Raw genomic sequence first — 23,936 nt, forward strand, 5'->3', positions numbered from 1 at the left:
AAAAGCCTCTGAAAGGTAATGTACAGGATGCAAGCAGATAAAATTCCCAGAACATGAGTTGATCTTATATCTTAGAGAGAAATGCAGTGGAAAAACTGCACAGTATTGAAACTGTCTCTGTTTTAAATTGTGCCTGTAAATTTTGTCAGATCTGCTGTCTGAAAATTTCATATAGCATCATTTAGCTGTTCATGTGACCACCCTGCTAATGAGAAATCTCATGTCCCATAGCCCTGACCCTGTTTTGTGGATGGGTCAGACTATACCAAGTGAAGCCAAGACTGCAGGTTTTTTGTACGTGTATTATAAAAGGTGCCTGGAGCTGTGCCTCCTGTTCACTTGCTTCAGCGACAGGCCGGCACGGCACTGACACACTAACGAGATTCCTGCTGGACATGATGCATTCGAAGTGGTGTGAAATGGAAGCAGTGGTTTGTTGAAACACACAAATGCATGCCATGAATTCAGCCACACTCAGCTATTCATCGTAGCACTTTTTGAGTTCGCTCATTCCCCAATACACACTTACATGAATGTAAACTGTACTCATACAAAGTGAGTCAGAGAGCTGAGGCTCTTCAGCTGAGGACGGTCATATCACGTTGTCAGAAGGTTGTTTCAGGGTCTGCTGCTGCAGTGCAGAAACTGGCAGGTAGACAGGACTGTAACTTAATTTTCTCAAGGTTTTTTGATCCTCTGTGTCTTTTTGTGTTACCCCAGTAAGTGCAAACTCTGCATAAGTCCATGGTAAGTGGCCAGCTCCCTGGGCCATGGTGTGGGAGAGTTTGGAGAGTCTGATGGGCTGAGCATGAGGATGGTTGCAGAGGGAGTTAAGCCACTTTTCTTGACCACTTTGTCTTGCTGGCAGCAAAACTATTAGTTGGACAAGTTTTACTGCAGTGGTCGCTTTCTAAGCTCAAGCAGAAGTGAGACATCATCTTTTTTTTATTCTTTGACAAATATACTTCCACTCATCACATGTCTTGTATCTACTCCCACCCTCCTACTGATTTCATACTGTAGCGTTTTTATTTTTCTCCCTCTTCCCCATTTTGTGGCTTTTTTCCATCTCCGTATCATCCTGCTCAGTTCTCCTTCCTCCCATATTCTCTCATTCCTTTCCTTACTCTCTCCTTTCTACTGGACACCTTTCTTCCTTTTTCCTCCCTTGTTCATTGTTTCCTCTCATTCTTCCTTTCTTTATTCCTTCATTTGTTTCTCCCTCCTTCTTACCCTGCTTCCAAACCATTGGCTTCACCTCCAATTTTGTTCTTTCATCACTTTCGGCTATAAAGAGATGGCAATGCTTAAGGGAAAGCAAATCACTATTCACTGCTTTAGCCCATTATAAAGAGGTGCATTTTGGGAAAACCAAAGTGTCATCTCAGTATAGAAAATTGGATTTACTGCGTGATTTCGTGAAAGAAAAGCGGAGGAACTGAGATATATACCCTTTAATACTGTTAAACAAGCTTAATACCAGACTGTCATGGTCATTATTACGGTCTTTGATCACTTGGTTTTCACTAATGACCAGATAATGCTCTTACGGATTTTTCAGACTTTGATGTACAGGTATGACAACATCTTTTGAAGTGGAGATGATTTCCACATCGAAAGCCCATGTTGTGTATGTAATGAAAAGTTCACTTCTTATCCTATTTATATGCTTTATTATCATATATTTTTTTAGATATGTGTTTTCTCTAATCTTTTAGGTATTTTTAATCGCAGCAATATTCTCTCGATCATTCTTTATAGGCTGCTTGGGTGTATTCTTTGTGATGGCCTTTTTTTGGAGATGAAAGTAATTTTTATAGACGTTCTCTGAGGGTTTATGTGCAAACATCAAACATGCTTCAATTATTTCCTTTCCTGTTTACTGAAGAATTTATTAGCATATTCATCATGAGTTCACTATTCATCTGAAGGATATTCTGAAGGTTCTATGACGATAAATACTGGTGTGTTTCTGCACAAACGAGGTGCTGCTTGGATCCATCTATTTTCTACACCCAATTTATTAAGTTCAGGGTTGGGGGCTTTAGCATTTTCCAGCTGACACCGGGTTAGGGGCAGGGTACACTTGAACATAATGCCTGTCCATGGTAGACAAACGTTAACCTTTTTCTCACTCTTGTGTCTTTCTGACATGAGCTGGTGACAGGGTTCTTGGTATAGTTTTCTCTTCCTGGCACAACAAATCCTCGAAGGCAAATAATAGTCGACAGTTAAGTCATATAAGCATGTATGGATATGTGTGCCATCCAGTCTCATATTCCAGTTTGGATTGATAAACTTTAATACGTACAAATTTGAAAGATTGTTTTGCCCAGTCAAGAACAATATATTGCTCAGTATGTTTACATTTTACTTTGTGAGCTTCCACTCTGGCCAACTGAGTGGCTGCATAAAGTGAGTATGAGATAGAGAATAGTCATTTCTGCAACACAACTCTTGTGGAGTTAGAGTAGAAGTGTAGAGATAGATTGGAATTATCAGCTGCCATTTATGGTGGCTTATATTGTTTGCACAGACATGAGGAGACCCAGCTGGGGAACTCTTGATGCAGCTTGTTCTTCACGTTTGGCTTATAAGAGCCCTTAGGAATTCTAGTTCAAGAGGAACAATTTCAGTAAATTTATTAATATGTTTAAAGGCTTATGAAAAGTTTACAATTTTCTCTATGTGTTATAACCCTTTGCTCTCATGCTTTAAAAAATCACCTAATCTCATACAGCTGATTTTGAAGGAAGCTTGGATGTCTGTCATACTGAGGAGGTTTTGATAATTCACTAAAATAATGAAAACAATTATGTATTAGTGTTGGTAGGGGGAAAAAAGACAGAAGGGGTTTGGCTACTAAGACTATTTGTGTAAGAAAATTGTTAACCTGTCCATTAAATGAAAAGTCTGTTCTTAAAAAACGATCATTTTTGGTATTTATTTTGATACAGTAGATTGTTGATTGACATTGACAAGTAAAGAATGAGGACTTCTCTGCTTAATGTACCTTGATTGGAGATTAGTCACAATGTAACAAGAATAAATAAGAAATGTGCACGAGTTAAAGCTTTATGACTCCGATTATAGGTTATATAGGATTAAGTTTCTATGGCTGAGTGCGATGCATTCACCATTAAAAAAAAAAAAAAATGCTATTTCTCTGTTATACGAAAACAAAGAAAAATAATTGCTGGATCACTGTTTGGAATTTTGAATTTCTCCTTGTGGGACAAATAAAGGTCGGTCTTATGTTATCTTATCTTAAGCAAGTCCCATCCATCTTCCATACCCGTTTTATCCAATTCAGTGTCACGTTGGGGCTGGAGCCTGTCCCGGCTACCACTGGGTATGAGGCAGGGTACACAGACAGGTCACCAGTGCTGATCAATTTTAATACATCTGCTTTAAAATAATAATCGAAGAAAAACAACAGTTATCATTTCAATGTATATTTATCTGTTGAGTTGCCATTCAGTTCAGATTAGTTTTGACGGGTTTGAAATCTTTGTGAAGGAAACTAACAAAGACGTCAACACTGGCTGTGCTCACATGCAGTGTGTATTTTTCACTATTTGTGGAAAGTTTCTAAATTGAACGATTCATCAGATACTATTTTTTTAAAAGGGGTTTTCTTCAGCCTGTACAGCAAAGTAATGTCAGATTCACTGGATGTTGTTGGCATTGGGCGGTTTTTCTGCTCTGTATTAGCTGTGTCTGGCAGAAGCCATAGATTAACCATCTCTAAGTACCTCTCAAATAGCATTGAGGTATATGATGCTGGACCTGTTATTGGCTTCTCTCCCTCAGTAGTTAAATGGAAAATGCCGCACTATGTTTTAATAGGTTCAACAGAGTCCCAGCAAAGTTGGAGAGGTTTGTCAATTACAAGGATATATAATAGAGCTCGATCCTGGGGCTTTCCCTTTGCCTTCTCACCCGCAGCACGGCGAGTAAGTGCAGTAACTACAAGGTGATGTTATTCAATGACACAGATCTCTAATCTCTGTCCAAGAGTTCAGAGAGCAGGATGGTGTCCAGTGAGTGACAGAGTGGAAAATGTGAAGAATGGCTCAGTGTGACAGTGTTGGTTAGGATCCAGGAGAGACGGTGGAGAGTGAGGCGGAAAGCTGGCGTCAGCAGCAGATGATGAGTACAGGAGGAATTGACTCTGCTGGTGCTGTTCTCAGGGAAAGGAGTTGTAGGAAGGTTCACATGTTGGCAAGTCTCCCTCCTGCTCCCTTTTCTCTCAGCTGCAGCATTGGCTTTCGTGACCACAAAAACTTTGTGTTTCTGTGAGAACAAAGTTTTAATCTGGTGCATTTTGAGGTAGCTCCTCTGGTATTTCCTGCGATGGCACATTAAGTCACGAACAGCAGGGTGTTTTCATCACTTTCTTCGGTGGCCACAGCACATATGCGTTAAGATTGTGACATAACCTCAGTTGCAGATTAATACAAGATTTGCTGCTAACAAGAGTAAAGCGGCATTACTGGATACAAAAGCTTTAAAGTGGATAAGGTGACATTTTATCTACTACTTCTCTCATATAAGTTTATTTAATTAGTTAAACTCACTGATTTAAACTATTGACATACAATTTAGTGAGCGTATATGCCAATGGTAATAGTTAGAGTATGACAAAACTGCATTAGATTTCTTTATAAATCATACTGTATATATACCATACAGGATTGACAGTAATTATGCATTTCTGATATAAACATCCAGCTAAATTAACAACGGAATACAATTTTTCCAATTTGGTTACTTCCCCTGCAGTGTGCCTCTAAGGGTTGTTGAGGATGTTGTAACTTAATGATGCCTGTCCTTCCATTTCAAAGAGTGATTTACAAAGAGACCTTCTCTCACTTCCAGACAAAAACAAAGCTATTAAGGATGGAGACTGGCATGGCCTCATTTCCCCCCCCCAGCTAAGATGTGAGAGGCCAATTGAGCTCACCCTGAACCCACCCGGCCATTCATGACTGTGGGGTTAGAGTCCCACTGCAAGGCCTGATTGGAGCAATACATCACACAACTGCAGCTCACCCTGGGGGGGGGGGGGGGGCACATTGGTGCCGGGAAAGGACAGCTGGAGGACACCGTGGGAGGGTGATAAGTGATGAGAAGGGAAGGCAGGAAAGATGGCTGCCAAAGGCACACAGGGTCAGACAGGAAGTGGCCACTCTCGCTTAGTTTCCTGTGAGGAAGAGTGGGAAGGGTCACAGGGAGAACATAAGCAGCTCAGTTCAGGCTTTTTGGCCGGGGCAGGTATGTTGTATATACAGTATTAAAGTACACAAATATTAGGAGGCAGTGAATAAGGTTTCATGCTGTGTGTGTTTGTGAGACTTTCCAATTGAGGCCCCAGGAATACTGTGGTGATTTTGTGTCTCCCATGGTCCCTAATCAGAAGCTTACACGGTCCCTGCAAAAGAATGAAAATATTAAACAAATGCATATAGAAAAAGCACATGAATTTTCACTATTACACCAGCACATGTTTTAAAATCCCACTCCAGCAGTTAATAATCTCCTAAAAACCCAACTGGTGTGCCTGAATATTTTTATGTTTAAATGTTTTTGCCACACAGGCAATTGTCTTGGGAAATGACTCTCACCTTCTTCCTCATTCAGTGAACCTTTGTTGGTTGGCCACCTATGTGTGGCCATGCCCTCATCTCAGTCCCCCAGCAGTTTTGCACAGTCTTCTCCAACTGAAAAACCGCAGTAGAGACGATTCCTCCCAGTTCTCTTGAACATTCACGCCTGTACTGTGGCTCAGCAGTTTACAGCCACTGCCCCATGTATCAAGAGACTCAAAGCTTGAGTGCAGGAATTACGAACGAGACTGGTAAAGAAGGGAAACACATTAAACCAGTAAACTTACCAGTTGACCATTATCCCTACTTTGAAACTTGGTCAGGCCTTGTAATCACTTAGGTGGCAAAACCAGCTGTTTTGGGGTTGAAATTGCATAACAGATTTCAGAAAAATGATTTTTGATGGGATATGGTGATGTCTTCAGATAAACTGAATGTGTCATAGATTAACATCTTTGGATAGAATATGAAGCTTTACACAATCTGGTGCCGTGCCATCGCAGCCATTAACAGAACATGTCAGATCTGCCGTCCTCGGAAAAGAAGCAAAACACTCCAAGTGAATTCTCATCCTAGTGTATGCTGGCTTCTCTTGTTGCTTCTAATGATGTTGGTTCCTCTCAGCACATGTAAATTAGCTGCACACCCCCACCCAGCAAATAGTCAGGATTGATAAACGTTCCATTTTGAACATGCTGGCTGTCTGTCCCCACCTTTTTGATATTGCAGGTGGTGCTCTGCAGATTCAAAGCAGAAATCCTCAGGTACATCATGGCTGATTTTTCTCATATGTGTTGTAACACATAACATAAATCTCTTATTGACATTGTAATTAGGTTGAAATCTTGAATTTCAAAAAAGGGGAACTTGAACTTACATTTCACATATTTCTGTGCGACCCTAACAGCACAAATAGACTTTCAAAAGGAGCTTCTGTTAATTTTCCTCACCAAAGTTGAAAGCTTTAGATTGATGATTCGGAATAAAACATCTCCACATGTTCAAATATTTATGAAGCTTGCGGTAAATCTACCCCTGAGCGAGGCTGTATGGAACTGTGCTGCTATTGAGCGTGGCCAGAAACATGCGGTGATGCTGAAAGTGTTGAATGCAATGCATCCCTCAGGAACAACAGTGATGAAGAGTTTCCATGTGTGGCTCTCCATCACAGAGCCTTCAGACTCCAAAGTAAATAAACTGACTGACTTTATGAAGATCTGTAGATGTTTTATGTTAAGATATGTTGTGTGAAATTTTCATTTTTCCTTATTTTCTTAAAGGGACACTATGTAATTTCTTCCCCCATCTAGTGGTGCAATTTTATTTTGCAAAGTTGAATGAATTTGCTCTCTAGCGCCTCACGTTTTCAAATGTTCGCTGCAACTTCTTGAACTACGGCAAGCGGAATGTGTCAAGATTCAAGAAGCTTCAGACTCAAGGTCCATACAAACAAAAAGAAATCAAGACACACAGTACAAAGGATTATATAACACACATACAACAACACTATGAATACAGATGACAGATAACATGTCAGATAACATCTCCTTTGGTATGCAATTAGTCATATTCCGGGAGTTACCGGAAGTGACGTCGACGCAGCGTTAGCATTAGCCTGCGTTAGCAATAGGAGCATTAGCAGCGGTAAATAAACTCCCGGTAAACTTACAAACTTTCTAATGCCTCGTTTTGTGAGTTAAGAGCCTATGTGTACTACGGCAGAAGTTTGGTAACAATCAATGCATTATTAGTGGGATCATTTACGAGATAAAATCTATTTAGCATTTTATTTATTTTTTTTTTAAACTTTATTAGTAAATCAACAAAATAACAGTTTACAAATGTGAGCATAACGCCAAAAAGAAGATATCCAGGGGGAGCATAGGAATAATAATAAAAAGAAGAAGATGATGCACTTACAAAAAGAAAGCTAATGAACACAAAGACATATGTGCCAAGGAATAAAATCTATTTAGCATTAGCGGCTGTAATAAGCCATTTGGCGGAAATGACGTCACAATGACGTCATTTCTGCTTGTAGGCCTGGTGGGGAAATCGCGATTCGAAGTGCTTTATGTCCCTCTCGGCACTTCGTCATTTTTCATAGACCGGAAGGACATGGCAGCCTCCATAGAGCTTACCTGCTCTATGTAGATGCAGACAAGTTATTCTTCACTCAGGAGGATAAGTGAGATTTTTGACAGAGATCATTTTACACCAATGAGGACTAACTTATGTATGAATATGTTGATTTGAGCTAATAAATGACTTAATTTATTACATAGTGTCCCTTTAAGAGAAAGAAAACAGAAGAAATTAATTCAGCCATCCATGAGAAGGCACAGATGCAACTTGCTGAGAAAGTTGTGCATGGCTGGCTGACTGAAGACATGAGAGACACAAGCAGCTGGCTCACTGAGCAGTCATCTGTGTGTGTGTGTGTGTGTGTGTGTGTGTGTGTGTGTGTGTGTGCGCGTGTGTGTGTGTGTGATTCTCAGCAGCTCCAAATGAAATTAGCCATCAAACTGTCCTTTAAAAGGAGTCTGCTGCAGACACTCAAGGTCAGACTTGCTGATTTTGCTGATGCACTTTATTCCCTGGTGTTGGCATCAAGCTGTCAAACAAGGGGTTGCCACTGTCCACCAACCCTTCTAGTCAGTGCAACACCTATTCGCTCTCTGTGCGCACTCCCTTCCCTCCATTATCACCGTGGTCCTCCCTGGCATGGGAGTGTGCATTTATCCATTAAATTAGCTGGGAGGGACGTGGGAGGGGGTGACGCTTTCTGCTGGAGTGCCTGGATACCAATGCTGACGTGCAGTGCGGAAATGGATAGGCTAAGGTGTCCTGATTTCCCATGTGACTACTGTAATTGTGTTATAATGGAGGTGGGAGCTGAGTGGCCATCAGCAGAGGGACAGAAATGCAAAGCTACCGGCTCAATGTCCTCCTTCTTCCTGTCGTCATTCACAAGAGAGCACAAGCTGAGACAGCAAGGCATTGTGGGTATGATGTCAATGTTTCTGCTTGTTATCCCCTCAAGTGTGTGGTGACATGTTACACCTCATCCCCATCAGTTGGTCAAGTTGCTGTCTCAACACTTGTTAGCTGCCTTGATGAGCCTGAAACTGCAGAAACCTCTTTCCTCAGGCTGATGTCACCGTGTGTGTGTGTGTGTGTGTGTGTGTGTGTGTGTGTGTGTGTGTGTGTGCGTGTGTGTGTGTGTGTGTGTGTGTGTGTGTATATAAAGACAAAATCATAGTTTTAAGATCCTGAATTGTTGAAACACAATCAGTGCTCTGCATTTGTGAAGCTTTTTCAAGACCATCTGTTTTTTGTTTTTTTTATGTCTTTCATTTTCTGCTTGTGGTCATATCAGTTAAACTAAAACAAAGGGCAATTTCATTGATCTTGCACACAAAGCTCACTTTAGTCGTAATGTTTACAACCACTCATCCTGTGAGAAGTACAGGTCATGGCGAGTAACACTGTTGACATCATCATTATTAAAGTCTCCCTCAGGAGCCACAGAGGACATTATCCAAATGTTAAGTAGATAAATTACCCTGATGTTGTCATCAGGGTTTTCTTGGCTCTGGCTTTAGATTTTCTGTCATAAAAAAAATGGAATTGAGAGAACAAAAAGTTTCTAGGCAGCAGATTAGTCTTACAAAATACACCAATCTGCCTAATATAACGCCACCAAAAGAGCTCTGACCAGTCAGGGTGTGAACAAAAAACATCAAAGGATATCCTGAAGTGTTTGATGCCAGCACATTAGCAAAAGATCATTTAGGCTCTGTGAGTTTCTGGGTGGGATCTTCATGGATATCAATCCATCAGATTGCTATATGGGGAGGTTCGGAGGCTGGGTGAACAACTCAACTTTGGTTTCTTTGAGTGCTTTCTAAGCAGTTTTTGCATGGACCACTGCTGTCCTGCTAGTCTTGTTGAGTGTTGTTGCCAAATGGGGGTTGGGCTATGGTGGTCTATAAAAATATTTAGGTAAGTCGCAAGTACTAACATCCATAGCCGCTTTCGGACAGAGCCGTTCTAAGAACGCACTTATCAGAACTGTCCTACTCGAATTTCGTTCTGATAACTGCCTTCCCCAGCGGAACTGTTTCAGTCTGCATTCGCACATGAGTCGGGACCAGGTCGGGACTGATGCGCCGCGCGCAGTCGTCTGCGTCAGTGACGTGTTACGTTAACCGTTTAGTGCCACATTCAACAACAAAACAAAACAAAACAAAACCCGGTAAAAGTAAGGAGAGAAGAAAAAACACCACAAAGAAGCTAATATGGAGAGCGGGGAGGCCACCGTGTTCATGGTCTGCATGATGGTGATATTAATCATGGACGATCACATCAGGCGTCTAATATCGAGGCTGGAAGAGCACTCAGAGAGAGTCAGGAGACGAAGGATCGAGCACAGGTGATACTTTTTCATTTCATGAAGGAAGAAAGGAGAGCAGAGCGCTGCAGACAAAGGAGACAACGTGTAAGTTTAACTTATTAAACACCCGCCGGTTGTGTCTGTGTCGTATGAGTAAACATTTCAGCCGTGACAGCATGACATGGGGCGTAGCTACCGACCACCAAACACCTACGTCAGATGCGTTCTATAGAACCATGAAAAGACCCGACCTCGGAGAAGGAGCTAAATGGTTATAGGAACTGAGGGAGATGGTCCCGAGTTCCTGTATGTCCGAATGCGGGAGAAAACGGCCCCGCGGATTAAAAGGTTATTAGAACTGCCAATGGTTCCTACAGTCCGAAAGCAGCTATTGTGAATACCTTCATACAGGTTTGTCCCAGCAGAACATTGCACTGCATCAAGATGAGTGGTGATTAAATCGGTTTAATCACCTGACAGGTGGTTTTATTGTTATGGCTGATCAGTAGGTGCTATTCAGTTACGTTATAGAATGTGGACGTTTTGGTGTCTGACCCATAAGGGAATAAAAGTCCATCCTTTTCTTTAATAAGTCTCTTGTAAGCCCTTCAAAATTTGTTTAAGTCATGCTAAATCATATTTGTGCACATGCTGGGTGATTTTTAACAGCTTTCAAGGCAAAAAGCCATGTTCATGTTTCTTTTTTTCTCTGTTCTTTACTTTCAGGCACCATGAGACCAGCGCAGAGGAACTTCTACGAGCCGTCGTCCGCCCCAGGGAAAGGTGTGGTGTGGGAGTGGGAGAACGATAACGGCTCATGGACGCCGTATGACATGGAGATCTGTGTGACCATTCAGAACGCCTATGAGAAGCAGCACCCCTGGCTGGACCTGACCTCTCTGGGCTTCTGCTACCTCATTGACTTCAACAGCATGTCTCAGACCAACAGGCAGAGCCAACGCAAGCGACGTTTGCGGAGACGCATGGACCTGGCCTACCCTCTCATCATGGGCTCCATTCCCAAGTCCCAGTCCTGGCCGGTGGGCGCCAGCTCTGGCCAGCCCTGCTCCTGCCAGCAATGTATCCTGGTCAACAGCACAAGAGCTGCCTCTAATGCTATTCTGGCCTCTCAGCGGCGTAAGCTGTATGGAGGGACTGCGGGGAACTCGGGCGCTACAGGAGCCCTCACTGTAGTGCGGCAGAGCAATACCTTTGCTGGGACCTCCCTCTGGTCTCCAACATCCGTCTCCTCTGGCACCAACAACAATAACATAAGTGTGGGAGGTGGGCAAGCTAAAGCTGAACAGGTGCAGTCGCCTCTGTCCTCTGCCAACTTCCCCTGTTCCCCTGTGATGCCATCTCTATCATCCGCCCATGGCCACCACGCTCTCACCATCAACGGACAGAACAACCTGAACCGGCCAGGCACACAGCGCATTTCCATGGGGACTGCCCGAGGAGCCATCCCACCAGGGTAATTATGTTCGCAAACAGAATCATGCATTTCCCCTGTTTTATTTTCTAAAAATCTACAGTAGCCTTATACTTGGTATAGCAGGAGCATAGGGCTCACTTTCAGCTGAATTTACAGCCCCACTGAAGCAGTGGGTGAAAATAAAAAGGGCCTGTCTCCATGTCTGCCTCACAAAGCTTTATACTGAATGTCAGATTGTGTGGTGCTCATTTTTAGCCTTTCTATGCTTCCTTCATTGCTGGTTTATGACTGCTCTCTTTTACGGGCTGATCAATGGATCTGCACAGAAAAGTCTTGTCTTGTTTGCTTGATAATACTGAGCAGGAGCCCTCTGCTTCCATATGTGTGTCTGCCATGGTTGCTGCTCAATAATGAGCTTATGTTGGCCCCAGCAGGCGTGAAATACTGCAGCTCTTCTGGATCATTCTGTTGCTTGTGCTTTGAACTAATTTGCTGCTAACAGACTGCACTGAGGTTGTATTATCATCGGATGCAAAAACAGTGTGACACTGCATGTGGAATATCTGAATGTGTGTTTAACTGCGTCTTTGTTTCATTGTGCAGTGTGTGTGTGTATGTGTGTGTGTCATGTAGATGCACTGTCAGACATGTGAAGCGGGTATTGGTGTAGCTGTAGAAACCTGTTTGCCATGGAGGCAGAGCTCCAGAGGGGAAGAATGAATAATAAATCAAGGAAAAATGGGAGCTTCGGTAGAGCGCTCTGGCCTCAGAGCAATTCAGAGAAAGGAACCAAGGAAAAGAAGTGTGTAAGCTTTGTAACCGATACTTCAGTCCCCTATCCTGCTTTCTTATACTAAAATAAACCCTCTCCTGGTCTAATTTGATTCCATTTTGTTCACACTGCTCATGGGGAGAGACACACTTACTGGATGTTTGAATAATACTGTACTTCACCCAGGCAATTTCACTTTGTGGCCTAATTCGGGTCACTAAAACGTTTTATTTTTTTCTGACATTTCTACTATAGCCGGCTGCTTTTTGGTTTCCTGCTGCTGGAAAATGATGCGTCTCTGTGCAAAGAGATTTGTGATAGAGAGGCAGAACACTGTTACCTACTCAAGGACATTTCCTCCATCTTTTAAGAATTCAGTTAAATCTCAGGTGCATAAAGTTGTGGATGACGTGACTTTTTAACCTCACAACTCTAATGTTACTGTGTGAGCTAGAGCGAGAGAGAGGAAGAGAGACGGGGAGGGGGGGGGGGGGGGGGTTGAGGCCGCGTACATTGGTTCCCAGGCGAGTGGCTCGACACACAGGATGAATGTGGTTAACATACACACAGCAGGACATGAGAGCTTGCAATCACACACAAACACATGCAAACTGAATTGTAAACTCCCTCGCACATTCCCTCAAGCGTGCTACAGACAGATAACAGAGGAACCCACACAGAATGTAAATCATCAGATTTGTTTTTCACACACCCACGCTCTAATGTCACTGTTTTTGGGTGCAAGAAAGGTATTTAGAGCATTGTGACTTGTTTACCTTTTAGTTTGTTTTATAAATAAAAAGAAAAAAGGAAAAGGAAAAAACTTTTTTCCATTTGATTGACTTCATGTGCACGTAAGCTGGCAGAGTGTCGTATATGTTTTCATCTCCTGTGCATCATTGATTGTGACAGTTTTTGTTTTTGTTTTTTTTTATTGGGTCAGAAACAACCAGTTGTGGGCTGCTGTGAGGGGGGGGGGGGGCAGGTGGTTGTATTGCCTGATGCATCTGTGTTGCATGCACAAATATTAGAAGTGGCACCATCTGCTGGTTTGTGTCAACACATCGGTTTATCCTATAACTGGGCAGCCCACGTATCACCACCTGTAGAGTACCTGTAATAGTGACAGATGTAGACTGCTTGCGCGCTACTGCTTGTGCCAAAAGCAGAGATGCTGGCTCTTGGGACGTGGAACGTCACCTCTCTGCTGGGGAAGGAGCCTGAGCTGGTGCGCGAGGCTGAGCGGTTCCGGCTAGATATAGTCGGACTCACCTCGACGCATGGCTTGGGCTCCGGAACCAGCCTCCTCGAGAGGGGTTGGACTCTCTTCCACTCTGGAGTTGCCCGTGGTGAGAGGCGTAGAGCAGATGTGGGCATACTTATTGCCCCCCGGCTGTGCGCCTGTACATTGGGGTTTACCCCGGTAGACGAGAGGGTAGCCTCCCTCCGCCTTAGGGTGGGGGGACGGGTCCTGACTGTTGTTTGTGCTTATGCACCAAACGGCAGTTCAGAGTACCCACCCTTTTTGGAGTCCCTGGAGGAGGCACTGGAGAGTGCTCCTCCGGGAGACTCCCTCGTCCTGCTGGGGGACTTCAATGCTCACGTGGGCAATGACAGTGAGACCTGGAGGGGCGTGATTGGGAGGAACGGCCCCCCCGATCTGAATCAGAGTGGTGTTTTGTTGTTGGACTTCTGTGCTCGTCATGGACTGTCCATAACAAACACCATGTTCAGGCATAAGGGTGTCCATATGTGCACTTGGCACCAGGACACCCTAGGTCGCAGCTCGATGATCGACCTTGTGGTTGTATCGTCGGACTTGCGGCCGTATGTCCTGGACACTCGGGTGAAGAGAGGGGCGGAGCTGTCAACTGATCACCACCTGGTGGTGAGCTGGCTCCGCTGGTGGGGGAGGAAGCCGGTCAGACCTGGCAGGCCCAAACGTATTGTGAGGGTCTGTTGGGAACGGCTGGCGGAATCCCCTGTAAGGAGGAGTTTCAACTCCCACCTCCGGCAGAGCTTCAACCATGTCCCGGGGGAGGTGGGGGACATTGAGCCCGAATGGGCCATGTTCCGTGCCTCCATTGTTGAGGTGGCCGACCGGAGCTGTGGCCATAAGGTGGTCGGTGCCTGTCGTGGCAGCAACCCCCGAACCCGCTGGTGGACACCAGTAGTGAGGGAAGCTGTCAAGCTGAAGAAGGAGTCCTATCGGGCCTTTTTGGCCAGTGGGACTCTGGAAGCAGCTGATGGGTACCGACAGGCCAAGCGGAGGAGTTCGGGGAGGCCATGGAGAATGATTTCCGGACGACATCGAGGAGTTTCTGGTACACCATCCGGCGGCTCAGGGGGGGAAAGCGGTGCACCGTCAACACCGTGTATGGTGAGGGCGGGGCTCTGCTGACTTCAACTAGGGACGTCGTGAGTCGGTGGGGGAAATACTTCGAGGGCCTCCTCAATCCTACCGACACGCCTTCCGATGAGGAAGCAGAGTTGGGGAGCTCGGACGTGGGGCCTCCCATTTCTGGGGCTGAGGTTGCCGAGGTGGTTAAAAAGCTCCTCGGTGGCAAGGCCCCGGGGGTGGATGAGGTCCGTCCTGAGTTCCTCAAGGCTCTGGATGTTGTAGGGCTGTCTTGGTTGACACGCCTCTGCAGCATCGCATGGACAACGGGGGCAGTGCCTCTGGACTGGCAGATCGGGGTGGTGGTCCCCCTCTTTAAAAAGGGGGACCGGAGGGTGTGTTCCAACTATAGGGGGATCACACTCCTCAGCCTCCCTGGTAAGGTCTTTTCGGGGGTACTGGAGAGGAGGATCCGCCGGATAGTCGAATCTCGGATTCAGGAGGTGCAGTGTGGTTTTCGTCCTGGCCGTGGAACAGTGGACCAGCTCTATACCCTCGGCAGGATCCTGGAGGGTGCATGGGAGTTCGCCCAACCGGTCTACATGTGTTTTGTGGACTTGGAGAAGGCGTTCGACCGTGTCCCTCGGGGACTCTTGTGGGGGGTGCTCCGGGAGTAGGGAGTGCCAGACTCCTTGATATGGGCTGTTCGGTCTCTGTATGACCGGTGTCAGAGTTTGGTCCGCATTGCCGGCAGTAAGTCGGACATGTTTCCTGTGAGGGTTGGACTCCGTCAGGGCTTCCCTTTGTCACCGATTCTGTTCATAATTTTTATGGACAGAATTTCTAGGCGCAGCCAGGGCGTTGAGGGGGTCCGTTTTGGCGACCTCAGAATCGGGTCTCTGCTTTTTGCGGACGATGTGGTTCTGTTGGCGTCGTCGGGCCGTGACCTTCAGCTCTCACTGGAGCGGTTCGCAGCCGAGTGTGAAGCGGCTGGGATGAGAATCAGCACCTCCAAATCTGAGACCATGGTCTTCGGCCGGAAAAGGGTGGAATGCTCTCTCCGGGTCGGGAATGAGATCCTTCCCCAAGTGGAGGAGTTCAAGTATCTCGGGGTCTTGTTCACGAGTGAGGGACGAATGGAACAGGAGATTGACAGACGGATCGGTGCGGCGTCTGCAGTGATGCCGGCTCTGCACCGGCCCGTCGTAGTGAAGAAGGAGCTGAGCCAAAAGGCGAAGCTCTCGATTTACCGGTCAATCTATGTTCCTACCCTCACCTATGGTCACGAGCTGTGGGTAGTGACCGAAAGAACGAGATCGCGAATACAAGCGGCCGAAATGAGTTTCCTCCGCAGCGTGTCTGGGCTCTCCCTTAGAGATAGGGTGAGAAGCTCGGTCATCCGGGAGGGGCTCGGAGTAGAACCGCTGCTCCTCCGCATCGAGAGGAGTCAGATGAGGTGGCTCAGGCACCTGGTTAGGATGCCTCCTGGACGCCTCCCTCGTGAGGTGTTCCGGGCCCGTCCCACTGGGAGGAGACCCCGGGGAAGACCCAGGACACGTTGGAGAGACTATGTCTCTCGGCTGGCCTGGGAATGCCTCGGGGTCCCCCCAGAAGAGCTGGAGGAAGTGGCCGGGGACAGGGATGTCTGGGTCTCTATGCTCAAGCTGCTGCCCCCGCGACCCGATCCCCGGAGCAGCGGAAGATAATGGATGGATGGATGGATGGATGGAATTGATAATTCCGCAAACTGAATCACGCAATTGTTAAAGCCAGACAATGATTGATATTTTTTCCATTTATTGCAGTACTAATTATAAATACAGGATCAAAAAGGTAAATGTTACACACCTGAGGATTGATTGAATGTACCTTGACCAAATGAGTTTATTCGCCGTTACAAACCTTCAGTCAGAAGTCTTAGTGATTGTTTGACCTCTCTTTTTGACAGAATTGGTGGATTTGATTTGAATGTATTAATTTTCTGGATCCAGCCCACATATTTTTTTTTTGATTGGGTCAAAGCATTTCCCCAAATCTTTTTGTGTTTGAGGTAATTGTGTAAAGCTTCAGCTGTCCAGCTAATAGTTTGAGCCTATACTGAACAATTCTGAGGTAATTGTTTGTTGTCTTATTCCCTCCTCTTTCTGGAATCATCTACCATTTCCACCTGCACCAAAACATCCCCAGAACATAATGTTACTATGTTAACAGGTGGTATTTTCTTCTCGCACTTGTACCATGCCATTTGATCATAAAACTTTTTTAAGAGACTTTGTTTTGGTCCATGTGGTCAGTTGCAAACTTAAGTAGAGCTCCTAGGTGCCATTTTTGGAGCAGAAACTTTTGCCCAGCATCTTTGTCCATTGATGTGTATGACACTGTTCTGTTAGCTACAAGTTATTTGGGCTGACCTGGGGCTTAAAGGTTACTAGGATGTTCCTAACCATCCAAACCAGTTGTCTCTTGACTAAGGTTGAGGGTGACAGTCTGAGTATTTATTATCTTAGTATCTTATTATCTTATCTAGTTCTTATTTTTGTGCTTTACTGTATTGTCAGTTTCAATCATTAATATTTTGAGTCACATCAATATGTTGACTCAACATTACATCTTCGTCAGAAGCAAGTTTTAAAGAAAGCAATATGGATCCAAAGTAACTTTGGTGGTTTCCTCATTTACCCATGATTCACCTGCTCTTCCTGTTCACCGGATTTTGTGACGTTTAGCTTGGCCGTTTTTTTGCTTGCTCAGCCAGTAAGCAAACTTCAAACACGATGTCTTGGAAAAGAAAAAAGAAGGGGAAAAAAACATCTATGGTACTGTTTTTAAGTGTTTTTAAGTGAGTATTTAACAATGAAGGTTAATTGTAAATGTTTCAGGGTCTCCGATTAAATTTGTACTCACTAAAATGTGAACCGCTCTCTCAAAATGAGATTTATTGTCATGATTTGATGGAGAGACAAGAAATGATGCCACTGAATAGTCTTTGTGTTTAAAAGACAGACTGGTAGTGGAATAAACAGAGACGCAATTTCACAAGATGTCTGGGGACTTTTTCTTTTGGGCTTTTTGACTCAAACCACTTCCTCTTGTGTTAGACAAAGGTAAGGTCTACACTGCCATATTGCTTTCTGACTAGTGAAAAATGAGAAGTTAGAAAAAAATATAAAGAGGTCACATCTCTGCTGAAAGAAAACGTTCTCAATAACACATTGCTGTGTTTACGAGCCCCTTGCGTTAAGAAAACTAGTGTGAGCGTTGGCTGGAGGGTTGTGAATGTGTCGAGTGCACAGATCATTATTCCTCAGTGAGCTGCTTCACCACTCTGCTCCGGTGCTCCCCTTAGGTTAAAAATGAATATTGGAACAAATGAATAAACTATGGGAGCTCATATGGGCCAAGATGATGCAATTTTGAAATAGCTGGTGTCATTATTTCTTATTTTCACGTTTATTTTTCACAATTGTATTGTGACATATATCCTCCCACATCTATCTCCACTGTTGCAGGAAGAAGAGTTTGCCTCCGCTTCCTGCAACCAGCATCAATATTGCAATTAAGCCCTCAGAAAGTTCTCTCCATCCAACCCCCCTCACACTGTCTTAATGGTGCATAATAAACAGATGAGGAGATATTAAGACTCTGTCAGCACATTCTCAGCTAGGCTTAATGTGGACTCTGTGCTTGGGGAATCGCATCTGATTAAGTCCTCAAGGAAAGGTGAAGATTCCCTCGAGACGGAAAGCATAAGACTGAGCAGACGAAGGGACAGCGACCCTCATGCCTTGACCCTGCAGGGACTGTAAATAATGTGGGATAGGAATGTAGGCACTGGCTTTATAAGTGAAATCCTTTGATTGTGGGTCAGAAGTTATAGCTTTAGTCATGAAAAGCATCATCGTAGCATGAGGCTTAGGCTTTTAACTTTGTTTTTTTGTAAAGCTGAGGTACACTATGGTTCGCCCTGTTTTTAAATATGCTACGATATGGCACACTTTTGGCTTGGTTGCTTCGTTGTCACTTTTGCAGTATGGGTGCAGGTCTGTGGAGATGAAACAGATTGTTGTTGTTTTTTGTGCCCAGAATTCAGAATTTGTTGGAAGCTTGACAAAGTTTCACACTGTGCATTGGTCAGCAACTGGGCTTTTAACTTGTTCCACCTCTTTCAGCTCTGGTTGATGGCATACAATGTCAGCCAGGACATTAGTGATGTTTCCAAAGTACTTGACTTTCATTTTGTAAATCTTGCATATTAAATGAGCTATGTCCAGCTCCTTCTTTCTCAGAACATGGTAGCATCCTAAATGTGCCCAAATGCTTCTCTTCGCTGAAGAAGGAACTGGCTGCATTCCCTACTGAATTTTCTTGCCACTTCATGTTTTTTTAACTGCCGACTCTTGGACTTTGAAAGGTAACTTTCGTAACAGCTGACTTGCACGCTGTTGCCCTTACAACATCAAAATGTAATCTAGTGCAGAAGCTGGATGAGGTATGTGAGAAGTCAGCTTTACTAAATGAAAAATTCAATGTTATGAGTCGATTCTGAGATGTAAGAAGTGAGACAAGCGTTTCTTATGTGAACTGTAGAAATGGGAGTTTATTAAAGACAACAGACTCTGATGTACTCGTGCTGTTTCTGGATGAAAGTATAAAAGAGGTAAACTCCAGAGTTAATCCGTGGAAGTAATCCAGTTTTACAGACTGACAGCACAGTGTGATGAGGTGACTTGTATCTTCAACCCCAGTGCTGAAGGCACGGCCAGGGTCACAGCCTCGAGAGGTGCATTTTTCTATATTAAGTAAACAGGCGAGGAGAAAAGAGAGTGAGAAAATGGGTGGCAGCTGCAGGCAGGCTTCAGGCTGACTGGCTGATTAGGTACTCACTGTTGTACTGTCCGAGGTTCTGCTGCGTATCGACAGGCAATCACAGACCTTATGAAATGAATGAGACCAGGATATGAATGGAAATTTGTTTACAAGATGTGCATCAATCTGTCTTTGTAAATCTGAAGCACAGGTAGTGTAAACAAGGGTGTCGCTTGTGTCTTTCCATCTAGCATCCAGGATTGTCAGTAGCTGTTTTATCACCATATTTATCATGGTATAGCGTCTCTTGCTGGTATTTAGATCTCTGTTAGAACTGAAAGGCACAGATGAAGATGAAAGGTCTTTCTATTTAATGTTAGGCTTTTCTGCAGATCCTTGATAGCACCTCTGCACTGTGTGCTGACAGTTTGTACTAAAGGTGCATACAGCACATAAGGGGATGATGCTCTTGTGGTTTATTGTCCTTTTCCATCTCCCAGTGTAAATTAGTTGTGTGATCACTGCACTCTCTGTGAACAACATGAATTATAAATGCACTCATAAACAGTTAAATTGTTCTCAGCGTATTTTGATTTTATTTAGACTTAAGTGCATTTTGAAATAAAGGAGAAACTCACTGCCCACTGGGCAGCCTCTGACAGTCAAAATTGACTGCCCACCTCTGATTCAAGCTGGTATTTTATTGAGTGAAGGACATCTGCGTGCCGTGAAGTATCGAGTGGTTAGTTTTTGCTCCATGCGCAGACTCCAAGAGAGTTCACCCATTAATTCTACTGTTGCGGTTTAAAGTGTCAAATCACCTTACCATCCTTCCATTCGTCAGGGCATTACTGCACATCAGTTTGGACTTGCATCAGTCCTCTTCACACCAGGAATCAGCTGATCCTGAGTTCCGGTCCACCAGTTTGAGCCACAATGCATCTGAATCCATACTGGAGATGCAATAGGACACAGCAGCGTCTCCTCCAGGCCTCATGGTCTCTATGTTCCTGCACTGAGCTTATTGAAGGGCTTCCCCTGGCACAGGAACAGAGGCTCTCTCTCATATCAAAGCAGTCTGTTGATGTGGATCCGTGGAGCGCTGAGGAGCTGCAGGGCCAAAGAACTCAGCGGCTTCATTGTCAAAAAGCAAGAAGATTCATAAATCCATGTGCGTGTGGTAAACTTGTGGTAAAATTCACTGAGAGCAGATTTCTTTTATCTCCTTGATGTTAAACCCTTACAGACAGGTGACAAGTTGACCCAGAAAGTGAGTAGATCCACTGGTTCAGTTATGATATTTTAAGCATTCTGCTGGCATCCACTTGTGCTCCCAAGAGGGGAAGATTCGCAAATCAATACAAAGTTGTTTTGAGTGATCACCTTTCTTCTCTGATGAAATATTTCTACCCTGATGGGTATGGTCTTTTAAAAGTAGCCCTGTCAGTTTGGCTGCTGACAGTGGACTCTAATTTAGTTGATACTTTATATCCTTTTTTTTTTCTTTAATCTTTTCAAAATGAGTGCAGAGCAGATATACTTATATAAACAATACTGACAATATACTGTTAAATAATTGTGCAAATTTATTTGTAATTTACTATTATTAATAAATGATGCAAAATAATAAAAATAATGAAAATAATGCACTACAGGAATTTTGTGAGGTCATCTGCAGGCATATGACAAAACCAGACCCAGGGAGTATTATTATTATTTTCATGAGCATGTCAATGTTTTGCCAGTATGTAAATGCGTTCATTAGCACAAGCCAGCCAGTGGCAGTGGCCAGCCGGCATCTGCAACTGTGTTTGTATTGCAGATATGTGAGTAGTATAACAAAATGTTTAATCTGCATTCTGATTCATAGGTTTGAATAATCAATATGATAAGAAATAATAAAACATTTCAATTCTGCAGCTTCTATTGTATTGTGGACATGATGCATACCCAAACACTTGTCAATTACAAAATATCTCTGCACTTTAGTAAACTCTGCATTATTAATACTCGAAACATGACCATGATCTACAAAATTAATGTAACACTGTACTGAATAAGAATTGAAACTTGCAATTAAGGTCATAGACTCCTTAGAAAAACAGTTGCCAAAGTAATATATTAGAAGTAAGGTCATCACTATGAACAGTTGCCCCCTGCTGGGTATTAGAACGTCAGCAGGGTAGTGTCTTAACTTCTCTTTTTCCATCTGTCCATCTCACATTTATGATCTTTCCTCTTGTCTTTTCTAACAGACAGAGCAGAATTTTCAGGTTTGTGTATCTCTGTTCATTGTTCACTCTATTTTTAGCATTGCTTTGGAAAACATGTGCTAACTGCTCCACTATGATCTCATTTGCCAACTTTTTCCATCCAACAACACAAATGGCAATCTAGGCCAAAGACACTGATAACAACTGGCAGAAAATAATTAAATAATTTTGACACTAATTTTAAAACAATAGCATATTAATTGCACACACATTGAACTTTGTGTTCTGGAGCTTTTTAGCAGCCTCACATGTAGATCGCTCATATGTGTGATGCAATGCTTACTTCTGTTCTGAAGATTGATGTGATTTCAAGTTAGGGCCTGAATTTAATCAGAGCTTTAATGACTCCAAAAGTACTGATTTTCCTAGCTTTGATTTTAGCTGGCTTGTTAGATTTTGTAGACCTCTTACTTTTTGTTCAAAGAAATGCTTTTAGATACTGTCTAAATTGAGGCTTTGGCCCACTGAAAAGAGTTACTGAATTGTGTGCTCATACGAATGCCAATGGTTTTGTCCGCTGTGCTCCACAGATCTTTTGGAGTGCGCAAGTCAACTGTCATCTGTGTTTGCAACAAATTCCAACCTCTCCAAATGTCATCCTGAATCAGGCTCTGTTGCCGTGCTTTGTACATGAGTCAGGCCGTCTCATCCCATTGCAGTTGTGTTTTTGTTGAAGCACTTGACATTTTAACTTTAGTGGTTTTTTTCTGGCATGCAGAGCAGAACTTTCTGCTGTACTGAGCTTTTTCATCTATGGCATAATAGTGCTGTGGTGCACAATTTTGATCATTTCCTGCTCACCAGGTATTCAGTTTCTTTATTGCGACTTTGTTTCACTCGTTATTGCTTTTTTCTTGTAGAGTTCCTGCCCTGCCTGTGAAGAACCTGACTGGCTCTGGACCAGTGCATCCAGCGCTAGCAGGTAAGACCACATCAGCAACATGTTTGGTAATCAGCTAGATATTGGGACTTTTGTCTGAATGCGTTATGTGTGTGTGGCAGGAGGGGGTTGTTTGTTTTTCAAAAAATTCTATTAACATTTATTTATCCAAAATTTACCATCACTGTTTTTTACTTTTTTTTTTCTACTCTTTTGTGTGTTTGTGTGTGTGTGCTCTACATATGTGCCAGGTATGACAGGTATCCTGATGTGCGCTGCAGGTCTGCCAGTTTGCCTGACACGTGCTCCAAAGCCTATACTGCACCCACCACCCATCAACAAGAGCGACATGAAGCCTGTGCCAGGGATCAACGGCATGCGTCGCAAAACCAAGAAGAAGCACCTTAAGAGAGGTGAGTTTGATGGGCTCAAGAGAAGAAAATGCCATTAAAGCAAATAGTATAAAGCTTCACCCTTGTATATTTTTATAGTGCGTTGGTGAATGACTAGGAAATGCACTGATGAGAAGAATAGACCAACCACTGACAGTCACCAGACTGTCTTTGTCCTGCCAAGCTTTGCAACATGTTCCCTTATCAGCTGTTTGCGAGTCTGTTGTTTAACATGCAAATGAACCCCCAAATAAACTGTGAAAGGAGTCATTATTGTTTGTTACACGTGTAGTAAATTCTGAGAGGTCGTCTTCAAAAACCGGTGTAAAAATGAGTGATGAAGAAAGCTGCTGAAACAGACGTAGTCGAACAAAGGAAATCTTTATTTCTGTCATCAGGTCCGTCTCAGTTACAGAAAATGCATTTCCCGGGAGAGCCTCAGTTACAGAAAATGCATTTCCCGGGAGAGCCTGTGGTCAAATGTGAAAACTCTCTGCCTGGGGAGAGAAAGTCCCTTACTTTTAAAGAAGATTCAAGGCCACTGGTCCAGGCGTAAAGCCAAAAGATATGGTCTGACTGTAAGGTCCCATATCAAATCTACCTTATTTGGGTAAAACTATTTAAGAGTTTGTTTTTCAGTGTATCTCAGTGTCTTGCACGGAGACGCGCGGAGGCGTCTTGAAATTAACCAGCTGTGGACTCATTAAACTCTGGTTCGTCCATTTTGTCTGTGGACTCAATGAACTCAGTTCAGATTTCCTCATGTGCCTTTAGGCCCCATTTTGCCTGTGGGTCCATACACCTCACACGCCTACCATTTCAGATCTGCAAGGACTGCAATAATTTAATCTCACAGAGGTTTGCTGATGATTACTTTGCAAAGTGTTTCTTTATCTTTAACAAAGCTGATTATAAAATATGATGATGATTTCTGTTTCAGATTTCTGAGTAGCTACAGTAAGCTGTAAAAAACAATTTGATAGACACAGTTTGACTGTGGCAGTTATGAGGAAAGTAAAGGGTCTGTTGCCCTGA

General features: G+C 43.7%; 1 protein-coding gene across 2 annotated transcripts in view; it reads left to right on the top strand.

The window, feature by feature from the left end:
* The window catches only part of dtx1 (deltex 1, E3 ubiquitin ligase), a 48,884-nt gene that overhangs the window by 12,914 nt on the left and 12,034 nt on the right, over window positions 1-23,936 (top strand). Inside the window, exons 3-5 of one of the 2 annotated variants that reach the window (XM_075468537.1) lie at window positions 10,732-11,479; window positions 22,490-22,551; window positions 22,791-22,922. In XM_075468537.1, coding sequence (XP_075324652.1) covers window positions 10,732-11,479; window positions 22,490-22,551; window positions 22,791-22,922 — 942 coding nt within the window. Of the gene's footprint in view, window positions 1-10,731; window positions 11,480-22,489; window positions 22,552-22,760; window positions 22,923-23,936 lie in introns of both variants that reach the window. The other variant, XM_075468536.1, reaches the window with a different exon arrangement.

Source organism: Odontesthes bonariensis, chromosome 6 (assembly GCF_027942865.1).
Source record: "Odontesthes bonariensis isolate fOdoBon6 chromosome 6, fOdoBon6.hap1, whole genome shotgun sequence".
NCBI classification, from domain to species: domain Eukaryota; kingdom Metazoa; phylum Chordata; class Actinopteri; order Atheriniformes; family Atherinopsidae; genus Odontesthes; species Odontesthes bonariensis.